This window comes from Oncorhynchus clarkii, chromosome 8, assembly GCF_045791955.1.
Source record: "Oncorhynchus clarkii lewisi isolate Uvic-CL-2024 chromosome 8, UVic_Ocla_1.0, whole genome shotgun sequence".
NCBI lineage: Eukaryota > Metazoa > Chordata > Actinopteri > Salmoniformes > Salmonidae > Oncorhynchus > Oncorhynchus clarkii.
The window spans coordinates 35,840,484-35,852,831 of record NC_092154.1 but is presented as its reverse complement, the minus strand read 5'-3'; the positions used below and the strand labels follow the sequence as shown (position 1 = coordinate 35,852,831).

The 12,348-nt window shown below is 42.6% G+C and overlaps 1 protein-coding gene across 1 annotated transcript in view; it reads right to left on the bottom strand.

Moving 5' to 3' along the window:
* LOC139415323 (MAM domain-containing glycosylphosphatidylinositol anchor protein 2-like) overlaps nt 1–12,348 on the bottom strand; it is a 348,607-nt gene that overhangs the window by 110,228 nt on the left and 226,031 nt on the right. The window contains exon 9 of the mRNA XM_071163380.1: nt 11,201–11,494. Coding sequence (XP_071019481.1) covers nt 11,201–11,494 — 294 coding nt within the window. The remainder of the gene's footprint in view (nt 1–11,200; nt 11,495–12,348) is intronic.

Here is a 12,348-nt window from a genome sequence, read left to right as displayed (position 1 = left end):
TATTGTCACTCTGAGAATAATAATTCCAGATGCAAAATCCGTGTCACTCCACGCGGCCAACCTTTTTTCATTTGGAAACATATTCTGTTATATTTTATTCTGTAATATTACATTGTTTTTTTTACTATAAATGGTGTGTTTTTACTGTGATAAGGGCTAAATTAATAAAAGCCATAGGCTTCTACAATCAAGCGCCACTGCTGAGGTTAATGCCTTTTTGATGATTGTGTTCAACAAGATAATATAACCAGTTGATATTGTGGTTTCAATAAATACATTTTAAATGGCACTTGTTAGTTTTTTTGACTAAATTAGCAATTAGGATATATTTGTAATGGTTAGGATAAATTAGGCATTGTTGCGCACTTTTGACATATAGATAAATGCACACATTTATTTCTGGCCAGGTGTTCTAAAAATAGTTGTGTTCAGTTCATAAATATGGATTCCCCCTGTGAAGATATATTTTTTGCAACCTCACTTTCAGACAGGCAGGCGCCCATCCACACACACACACGCACACGCACACACACTTGCACACGCACATACACAGCAGGCTTCAGAACAGCCCCTTAGCTACAGTATAGTACTGTACTCCATTCCATTGAAACCCCACTCCTCCTAAAGATATGACATTCTAAGATGGCTTAACGGCTAATTAGCAGAAGGCTAATTTATTCCCGCTAGTATTCATTTTGTATTCATTAATGTAGATTTGAATGGAATATTTAAAATCAAAGACTGGGATTCAAAGCAGTGTTACTCATTCAGAGATGGAAGTTTTTCAGGAGAAAGGAGAAAAAAAGAACGAGGGAATGAGGGAAATTAAAGCAATCCATGCATGGCGCTGGGTGAATGCATACGGTTTCTCTGGCAAGTGATTATAGGAAATAAGAAAACTTAGGGAAAGGGTTGATTCTGTTACTGTGTGCCATATATTCTATTGTTATTGGTGATTTAAAGTTTCCATGACTCGAATCCCCATTGTTTTCTCACATGGCCCAGTTAGTTAGTTAGTTTGGCCCTCACATGTTCAATCAAAACTCCTGTACTTATTCCCTCTGAAGCCTAGAAAATACTCACTGACCAGATGATCACAAACAGGAGATTTTCTATTGAAAGTGCTCCATAGTCCAAAACCAGGCTTGATCTGTATCCAGGATACCCGCACTAGGTGTGTATATGGAACACACCGTAATAACCATTTATAGAACAAGTAATCAATCACAACATGACTATAATGGAAGTATGATGGAGTAGAAACTCAAGTGACCACAGTTATTGGGGAAGAAGGGACATTTTATTTTTGTTCCTTATTTTTCTCCAAGGTATTTTGATGTGGCCATCACATCTGAGTTCAGTAATTAATGAGTGTGCTCTGTGAGGAACATTAATGAAGTTCTGATGTGCTTTGAAGACTAAACAGCCAATGCTCATTGAATTGATTGTGATTGTAACGCTGATGACAGGCAACACATTAGTTAGCGGTTAGGCTTGGCTCCGCACTGACGCAGTGGCTGAAAAGGTAAACAAAGGATTTAGCCGCTATGAAGATCATTCACCTCACCTCACTCTCTACAACAGGAGTCCCCAATTACATTCAGCCGTGGGACGATTTTTCCTTTAGCGGATGGTCGGTCGGGGTGGTGGAACATATTTATAAAAAATGTGTACATTGCAAATGAACAGCAAGAATCCCAAACGGATAAAGTATTTGCCAAATACATAATAATTTCAAACCTTGATTAGCCTACATTGGGATACAATCACATATGCCGCTCTATTTATGCGTGGGAATTCTTGGGAACAGATTTCCTAAATTAAAGTCACTTTGGGCTGATTTCCTGATGAATTTACAGTATTTTATGTCCAACAACGAAAATTATACTGAACAAAAAATATGAACACAACATTATCCAAGATTTTACTAACTTACAGTTCATATTGGGAAATCAGTCAATTGGAATATATTAATTAGGTCCTAATCTATGGATTTCCCATGACTGGGAATACATATATGCATTTGTTGGTTATAGATACCTTTAAAAAAAAGTAGGGGCATGGATCAGAAAACCAGTCAGTATCTGGTGTGACCACCATTTACCTCATGCAGCGCGACACACCTCCTTCGCATAGAGTTGATCAAGCTGTTGATTGTGTCCTGTGGAATGTTGTCCCACTCCTCTTCAGTGTCTGTGCGAAGTTGCTGGATATTGGCGGGAACTGGAACACGCTGTCGTACACGTTGATCCAAAGCATCCCAAACATACTTACCAGACATGTCACCCATTGAGCATGTAGGCCATGGAAGAACTGGGACATTTTCAGCTTCCAGGAATTGTGTACAGATCCTTGCAACATCGGGCCATGCATTAATATGCTGAAACATGAGGTGATGGCGGTGGATGAATGGCATGACAATGGGCCTCAGGATCTTGTCACGGTATCTGCGCATTCAAATTGCCATCGATAAAATGCCATTGTGTTCGTTGTCCGTAGCTTATGCCTGCCCATACAATAACCCCACCGTCACCATGGGGCACTCTGTTCACAACGTTGACATTAGCAAAACGCTAGAGAAATTAACATTACATTTTCTGGCAATAGCTTTGGTGGACATTCCTGCAGTCAAAATGCCAATTGCATGCTCCCTAAAAACTTGAGGCATCTGTGGCATTGTGTTGTGCGACAAAGCTGCACAGTTTAGAGTGTCCTTTTATTGTCCCCAGCACAAGGGGCACCTCTGTAATGATCGTGCTGTTTAATCAGCTTCTTTATATGCCACACCTGTCAAGTCAGGTGGATGGATTATTTTGCCAAAGGAGACATGCTCACTAACACGGATGTAAACTAATTTGATCACATCAGTTGAGAGAAATAAACTTTTAGTGAGTATGGAACATTTCTGGGATCTTTTAGATCAGCTCATGAAACATACTTTAGATATACATACCTTCGATTTAGTTTATTCTGCCTATTCTTTGAACACTGCATGGTGATGAATCACGGCCACGACATCTGTTTGGTGAGTAGGCCTAGGCTTAATGATTCTGATCAAAATATGCTTGTTGTCTTTATCAAACTAATGTTTATGCATATTTTCAGAGTGGAACCTGTCTATGTGTAGAGTGGTTATAGCCTAGCCTTAGGCTAACCAATTATAAATGGCACTGGCAGTTCACAAGTAGCCAAAGTGAAAAATAGACAGGATGTAATTATTCCAAAACTGCAGTTCGTTGTTGGAACACATATTTCCCTACTTCAATCAACCAGTCCATTTTGAATTTGTGATAAAACTGTCGTTATTTAGCAAGGAATGTAGCTTGTGTATCCCATCAGATACATTGTATGGGCATTTATTTATGTAGGCCTAATGGGAGCATGTGTGCGCACTCAGGATGCATGTATAGAGGGAGCAGTCGGAAGGCAATTGAGTGAGTGAGACACCCAATTGAGTGAGACAGAGGGGAAAGGAAATTTAGAGAGAAGAACTGTGTGATGCTTAGCTCGGTTTGTTGTGCCCCACAAAAGTACATTTTGGCCTATGGAACAATAGAGTCAAAGCAAATGAACCTTGTCTTCAAGACAAAATGTATATTATTCAAAGCAAATTATACCAAATAGTTTTATAGTACTTCTGGTTAAAGATTGAGTTTCGACGTCCGTCGAGAACAGATTTCCTCGCGCTGTCACAGTGTCACCATGAAAATGTTAAAACATTGTCTCAGCAGCATAAATATTTGATGCAATGAGGGTAGAAACAGCAAGGCTGTTTTATCATGTTACAAATATCCTGTCGTTTTTCATTTTGCGCATAGCAGTGGCGATTTTAGCATGTAACTCTTGGCAAAAAAATTTAAAAGTGGAATGCAAGTTAGCAAAGCCACTACACAACACTAAACAATACATTAATTGTACACTAACGGTGACAAACAGTGCCCACAAACTGTTAGGGCCTACGTAAAGGGCCTACATAAAGCAGTTCCAACAGCAGTCCCAACATCTTACCACAGCTACACCTGGCTATCAGCGGAGCCTTGTCTGGCAGCGAAACAGTTCATTCAGCCTCATTTACTGCCTTTAAAAAAAACATAGCTGATATGGCTGACTTGCTAAAACAAATGTGGTTTCTAATTACATTTGAGACGTACAAACTATGGCATAACCTACAAATAAATACATTGTGAAGCATTTGCGAGTGTGCGACATGGTTGGGACAAAAAGAGCTCAGCATTTGTGATTAACCAGATTCGGTTTTATGTAGCAAAATTTGAAATAGTGTTTTTTACATTGGATAATAGTAGAGATTCAGAGCTAGAAAATGATATATCATACACTACAGTTGAGGAACAATGGGAAAGTAATTCTGCTTTGAAAGTTGATAAACTTGTAATCTCACTTTTGAAAAATGGCCCCTGAATATTTTTGGTAAACCTACTGGAGAGCTCTTCTTTGTCTACACCCATTCAGCATCGTTCACACCCTCTTAAGCCTTAGCCCCACCCATCTCTTTAAGGATTCAGATGTGAGGCCATGCACTAAACAACCAAAGATTTCAAGACTAAGGCTGGTTTATACTACAGGTGTATTCGTTAATTCAATCTGGAGTGGCAGACTGTGCCCTGGGTGTTCATAAACTCAGAACGTTGTCAGAATGTCCGCTCGTAAATTCAGAGCGTTTCGCTCTCGGAGTGTTAAGAGTGCACACTGGACGCTCTGGCCGAGGAGTAGGATTGATCCGAGTATTCTGACCGAACAGCAGCAGTCAGACTCCCAAGATAACTGGTTAACGTTGGCTAGCTTGCTAGCTACTTCCAGACACATGAGAGAACAGCTAACTCTGACCCTTTTACTTGCCTTAGCAGAGCTGGTTAGAATGTTATGTTATCCAGAGCATTGGTGACTGTAACTGTGCTGCTGTCAACAATTTAATTACACTTTTTTGCTGACATTTACTGACACCGGCCATATTCAACGGGTGTTGAGTGTTTCTTCATTTCGTCAGTTACTCTGCGCTATGGCACACTCAGAGGAGAGTGCTCTGAAATCGGAGTAGACAGCCAGTACGAATTTACCAACTACGTCTATTGACAGTTGTCACAGTGACATGATGAACATTCTATTGAAATGGTTACTTGCATAGTGGAGTGTTTTGTTTAGACATGTAGCTAGCTAGCAAAACAATGAACCATAATCCCAACTCATAACACATTACTACCCTGCATGAATCTGCAGGTAACCAGGTTCAATGTTAGCTAGCTAACATTAGGCTATAACTAGCAATGTAAATGGCCCTGAGATACAAATAATATTACTATACAGATCAATCATGTAAAGTTAGCTAGCAAGCCAGCCTGCTAACATTAGCTAGCTACCTAACAGTACGCTTTAACTTGAAACGAAAATGGCTTTCTGACAAAATTAGGAACGTGTAATATCTATCTTACCAGTATACATGGATGGACGCTTCTCCCTCTCTGTCTCGAATGCCATGGTTGCCCTTAGTTTGAAGATGTAATCCGGAGACAGGTATTTTATACATCCTTCTGTGTGTTCTCTTTTCGACTCATATTTGCAATCAAAGGCCAGAATTTTCTACATCTCCGTACCTATCATATCATAATTCCACCGGGCCTTCCACTGATTTCAAAACTCGGTCCTCCAGAAAGTGGAGAGCAACACTTTGATATCTTTAAAAAAAGCTGCTTAGAATGGATTACCTACAAATACTGACCAGCTCATGTTATAGACAGAAGCGTGGCAGACCAATCCGAACTCATCTCTCGGCATGTCGAGCTCTTCCATTATCTCAGCCAATCATGGCCAGTGGGAAGGTTCCGGTCTTTTTTCATGGCTAAACCAACTAGGCTTGTAGTTTAACAATTGTATTTGTATTTACAGATGGCATACAAGTTTGTTATTAATGCACATGAAAGTTCAGATTTTCCATAAGGCATTTCTGCCCAAAAACGCATCCAAAAATAATTAGATTAATGTTCAAATGGCTATCCTGTGAAGTAGTGACGTGTGACATATGCCCAATTTCCTGAAACGAGTCACATTGTGCATTATAGACTGATACAAATTAAATGAAAAATGACTATGTACCTTTGAATTCATTTTTAGAAACACAAGTTTGACTTCAGGCTCATGCGATGGTGCCTGGAGAGCAGGCCGGCAGCAGAGAATAACCTCCCCACACTTGCAAAGCCACTGGGGATCCTTTTGGCCATTCTTGCCAGGCTGGGCAGAGATGCAGAGTTTGTTTAAAAAATATATATATTGGTATGTAACGTTCGTTGTTGGAAGGATTGGACCAAGGTGCAATGTGGAAGGCGTTCATCATATTTATTAATGTGAACCAGCAACAAAACAAATAAAGAGTAACAAAATGAATGTGCAGCTTTGTAGGGCTAAAAAGCAACAATACAAAAATCAAGATCCCTCAAACAGATGATCAGAATGAAACAATATGATCCCCAATCAGAGACAACGATATACAGCTGCCTCTGATTGGGAACCATGCCAGGCCAACATATAAACCTGACCTCACACCCTGACCTAACCAAAATAGAAAAATAAAAGGTTCTTTAAGGTCAGGGCGTGACAGTCCCACCCCCTAAAGGTGCGGACTCCGGCCGCAAAACCTGACTCTATGGGGGAGTGTCCGGGTGGGCATCTAGCCTCGGTGGCAGCTCCTGTGTGGGATGTAGATCCCACTCCACTCGCGGATCCACCAGCTTCGGTGGTGCCTCTGGTGCGGGGATCGTCACCGGAAGCGCCGGACCGTTGATCGTTGCCTTAGGATCCAGACCGTGGATCGTTGCCTGGAGGAACCGGACCGTAGATCATCGCTGGGGACTCCAGACCGTAGATCGTCACCAGTGACTCCGGATCTTGGATCGTCACTGGAGGCTCCGGGCCATGGATCGTCACTGGAGGTTCCGGGCCATGGATCGTCACTGGAGGTTCCTGGCCATGGATCGTCACTGGAGGCTCCGGGCCATGGATCGTCACTGGAGGCTCCGGGCCATGGATCGTCACTGTCGACTCCGGGCCATGGATCGTCACTGGAGGCTCCGGGCCATGGATCGTCACTGGAGGCTCCGGGCCATGGATCGTCACTGGAGGCTCCGGGCCATGGATCGTCACTGGAGGCTCCGGGCCATGGATCGTCACTGGAGGCTCCGGGCCATGGATCGTCACTGGAGGTTCCGGGCCATGGATCGTCACTGGAGGCTCCGGGCCATGGATCGTCACTGGAGGCTCCGGGCCATGGAACGTCACTGGAGGCTCATCACTGTAGGCTTCGGGCCATAGATCATCACCAGAGGTCTGGAGCATAGAGCTGGCACAACGTGTCCTGGACAAATGACCACCTTCATGCGGGGAGCTAGCACAGGACGCACTGGGCTGTGAAGGCGCACTGGGGACACAGTGCGTAGAGCCGGCACAGGATGTACTGGACCCTGGAGGCGTACTGGAGACCAGGAGCGCTGAGCCAGCACAACGTTATTGGAAGGATTGGACCAAGGTGCAGCGTGGAAGGCATTCATCATATTTTTTAACCTTTCTAGGGCTGGCGGAACCCCTCAACAACATTCCGCTGAAAAGGCAGCACGCAAAATTCAAAAACATTTTTTAGAAATATGTAACTTTCACACATTAACAAGTACAACACAGCAAATGAAAGATAAACATCTTGTTAATCTACTCATCGTGTCCGATTTCATAAACGCTTTACAGCGAAAGCACAACATATGATTATGTTAGGTCATAGCCAAGTCCAAAAAACACACAGCCATTTTTCCAGCCAAAGATAGGAGTCACAAAAAGCAGAAATATAGATAAAATGAATCACTATCCTTTGATGATCTTCATCAGAGGACACTCATATGACATCATGTTTCACAATACATGCATGTTTTGTTCGATAATGTGCAAATTTAAATGCAAAAATCTCAGTTTACATTGGCGCATTACGTACAGTAATGTTTTGATTCCAAAACATCCGGTGATTTAGCAGAAATACTCATTATAAACATTTATTAAAGATACAACTGTTATTCACAGAATTAAAGAGACTTCTCCTTAATGCAACCGCTGTGTCAGATTTCAAAAAAACTTTAAGGAAAAAGCATAATCTGAGAACGGCGCTCAGAACCCAAAACAGCCAGAGGAATATCCGCCATTTTGGATTCAACAAAGTTAGAAATAACACCATAAATATTCACTTACCTTTGATGATCTTCATCAGAAGGCACTCCCAGGAATCCCAGTTCGACAATAAATGACTGATTTGTTCCATAAAGTTCCATAAAGTCCATCATTTATGTCCAAATAGCCACTTGTTGTTAGCGTGTTCAGCCCAGTAATCCATCTTCATGAGGCGCAGGCACTTCGTCCAGACAAAAACTTGAAAACTTCCGTTACAGTACAAAAATCAAGATCCCACAAACAACAGGTGGGAAAAGGCTGCCTAAATATGATCCCCAATCAGAGACAACGATAGACAGCTGCCTCTGATTGGGAACCAGACCAACATAGAAAAGAAAAAACTAGACTACCCACCCTAGTCACACACTGACCTAACCAAAATAGAAAAATAAAAGGTTCTCTAAGGTCAGGGCGTGACATGGTAGGCCTAAAGGTTTTTCGGCAACATATGCCAGGACTGTTGGGTCAAAATCAATTATGGCCTATTGTATAGACAATAGAACAAAAATGAAAGAAACGTTTAAGAGATCTGATTTTTAGTTTATAAATACTTTGCTACAATGACACACTTAGTTATCTACCCACCTCGTTCCTTCTTTTTAGCATGTGCACATAGTAAGTACACCATCATCATGCTTTCGAGATATGTGTCTTTTCAGATTCCACAATGATTCTTTAGTTGTAGACCATACATAACCACACTCCCTCTCTTGCTCTTGGTCCTCATCTTTGTAAGTCACCTTGATTTAGCACCTGTGTGCTTTATCAGTTCCTTATTGAACATATTTAGTGAACTCCATGACAGTAGCTAAAGCAAGGGGCTATAGCAGCACACAAGTAGACTACAAATGCATGCCCTGAGCTTGTGAAGTGAGTGCTACTGGAGCACTACTGGAGAGAAACTGGAGTGGGCAAGAAGGCTGACGCTCCAGCCTTTGGAAATCTTACTCCATGCTCCAGACATACTCTGATGTCTGGAGAGTATGCAGGCCATGGAAACAACTGGGACATTTTCAGCTTCCAGGAATTGTCTACAGATCCTTGCGACATTGGGCCATGCATTATCATGCTGAAACATGAGGCGATGGCTGTGGATTAATGGCACGACAATCGACCTCAGGATCTCATTACAGTATCCCTGTGCATTCAAATTACCATTGATAAAATGCAATTGTGTTCGTTGTCCGTAGCTTATGCCTGCCCATACCATAACCCCACCGCCACCATGGGGCTCTCTGTTCACAATGTTGACATCTGCAAAGCCGTTAGCCCACACGACACCACACAATTGGCCTGCGATTGTGAGGCTGGTTGGACGTACTGACAAATTCTCTTGGACGTACTGACAAAGTCCAAATGACGTTGGTGGTTGAACATTCAATTCTCTGGAAACAGCTCTGGGGGACATTTCCTGCAGTCAGCATGCCAATGGAACGCTCCTTCAAAACTTGAGACATCTGTGGCATTGTGTTGTGTGACAAAACTGCTAGTTTTAGAGTGGCCTTTTATTGTCCCCAGCACAAGGTGCACCTGTGTAATGACCATTCTGTTTAATCAGCTTCTTGAAATGCCACACCTGTCAGGTGGATGGATTAACTTGGCAAAGGATACATGCTCACTAACAGGGATTTAAGCAAATTTGTGAACAAAATTTGAGAGAAATAAGCTTTTTCTGCATTTTATTTTAGCTCATTAAACATGGAACCAACATGTTGCTTTTTCATTTTTGGTCAATATAATTGAGCTACTCATAAGCTACTCATTGACAGCCCACAAGCTACCAGATATGCAGTTTTTTGCAAAGTTGCAAACTGTGGTAGGCTGATGGAAGTCTACTGTAAGTCAGCAGGAGAATCTCAATTGCATACTCCTCTTGCCCTCTCCTTCTAAAAATCCATTGCATGAGAAATCCAGAGGTCCTTCCCTACTGACCTTCTCCTCCAATGGGTTTTTAGAAGGAGGCGAGGAGAGAGGACACGAGCCATTTAAATTGTACCAGATGCTGTTATATAGTGAAGCCTAATCAGACATGCCTGTGCTCATCATACCTCTGACAGGTAAAGTGAAATGACAACATTTGTAAGTGGTGCACACCTCTCAAATGATATATAACAACACCCTGAGAGCATCAGACATGAAACAATACAACAACACAACCACATTTTATTTTGCAGGTGCCTATTAATGTTAAACACCAGTGATGTAACTAGAGCTTTCTAACTGTACTGAACCAAAACAGTGGCGTCGGGAGGGAAGCAAAACTTTCCAGCCGGCAAAACCATTCATCTTGAGGCGACAGGGGGAGGGGGTGCAACATGTCATCTGTTAATTATTATATAACATATAATATGGATCTCTTTTAGAGACTAGCTCAAAACATGACTAAATATTGAAAATGACAAATTGCCCAATGGATCATTATACTATTTTGGTAAAAAAAAAGTGGGGGTAATAAAAACATACGTTTGCTCCCCTATTTTTAAAGTGGGGATGCATTTGCTCCATCTGCCCCATTGCTCAGGCGCCTATGTGAGTGTGCATATATGTGTGTCCTGACAGTGCAGCTATAGAGGTTGGGACTCATTTTAAACCCTTCCCTTTAAAGGAACATTGGATGGCTGTGGGAGGGCGAGAGGTGTGGAGTGGAGAGAGAGAGAAAGAAAGAAAGAGGGATGAGATCCATTGAGGCTGCTGTAATGTTCTGTTACACACATAATGTAAGTGCACAGAAGCACATACACGATTACACATTCAGTGCGGTCTGGTCTGAATGAGGCTATTGAGAGAAGGCAAATAGATAGACCTACCACAAAACCGATCACAGATACTCCAGACACAACATACAAACACCCAAACACAAAACATAAGAAACAACCACCCAAAGACCCCCAATCAAACCCCAACAGACATCCTCCACACAATCCCAGCCACACACACCTACCCCACACAATCGTCCAGACTCATACCATTACCCACGACTCACATTGTACGATGAGCTCCACCACAGCTTCCCTGGGCTTCACATTAAACCCGTTGAACTGGCTGGTCTGGCAGCGGTAGGAGCCGGTCATCTCTCTGGACACGTTGACGATCCGCAGCACCCCGTCGTAGCTCTCAGCCTGCAGGCTCCCATCCGGCATGGGCGCCTCTTTATCGGCCCGAGACCACAGGATAATGGGCTTGGGCTTCCCTGAAACCAGACACTCGAGCTCCACCGTGTCGCCCTCCCGAACCACCAGGGGGCTCTTACCCCGTGGCACTGTCAGGTTGGGGGGAACTAAGAAAGAGAAAAACAGAGGAGGGACTGATATGGGGCTCTAGAAAGTCGGTTGGCGGGGTAAGGGGGAATGGTCGACGGGGGGAGAGGGGGAGGGATGGGAAAGCGAATGAGCATCCATGTTGCAATGGATTTGATGGAGTTTGAGTTGAGTGCTCGGCCACATACACACATTGCTAGTATGAGTTGAGTTGAGTCTCGGCCACACACACTGCTATTATGGAGAACCATGCCACGGAGAGAGTTGGAGTGATGGCTGTTAGCTTGGATTAAAGTAGGTAGGGAACAGTATGAACATTCACCAAACATGGTGATCAGCAGAGAAAGGGTTAAATGTAAGTAAGCAATGGTAAAACAATGGATAATGCAATGAAGAATTGACGCACAAACAGACGTCATGAACGAAGGTCAACGAGAGGAATCAATAACTAAAATGCATCAGAAATCTGATAGATTTGCTTCCAATAAAATTAGACTTAAGGAGTCAGGTCTTGTCCTCTCTAAACATGAAGCAAAAGAGGAGAACTTCAACCACAAATCTATACCAATGAGACCTTCTCTCAGTCATTATCACCACCATGACCATAACCATGATCATCATCATCCCCACCATCACGATCATTATCATCATAAATAATTCATCTTAGTTTTCCAGGTAAACACAACTACTCATGAAAAGTACTGACCTATCTTTAAAGGTAGACTCAGTGAAATTACATTGCCATGAACAGCACTGCAGATATACTGTCTGCAAGACTTCGGTCTCAAACAGTCACACACAATATCTGTGAATGTGCACAGGTTCGCTTCACGCTGTTCACACCAAAACCAGGGGTTGAAACCAAAATTGTTTT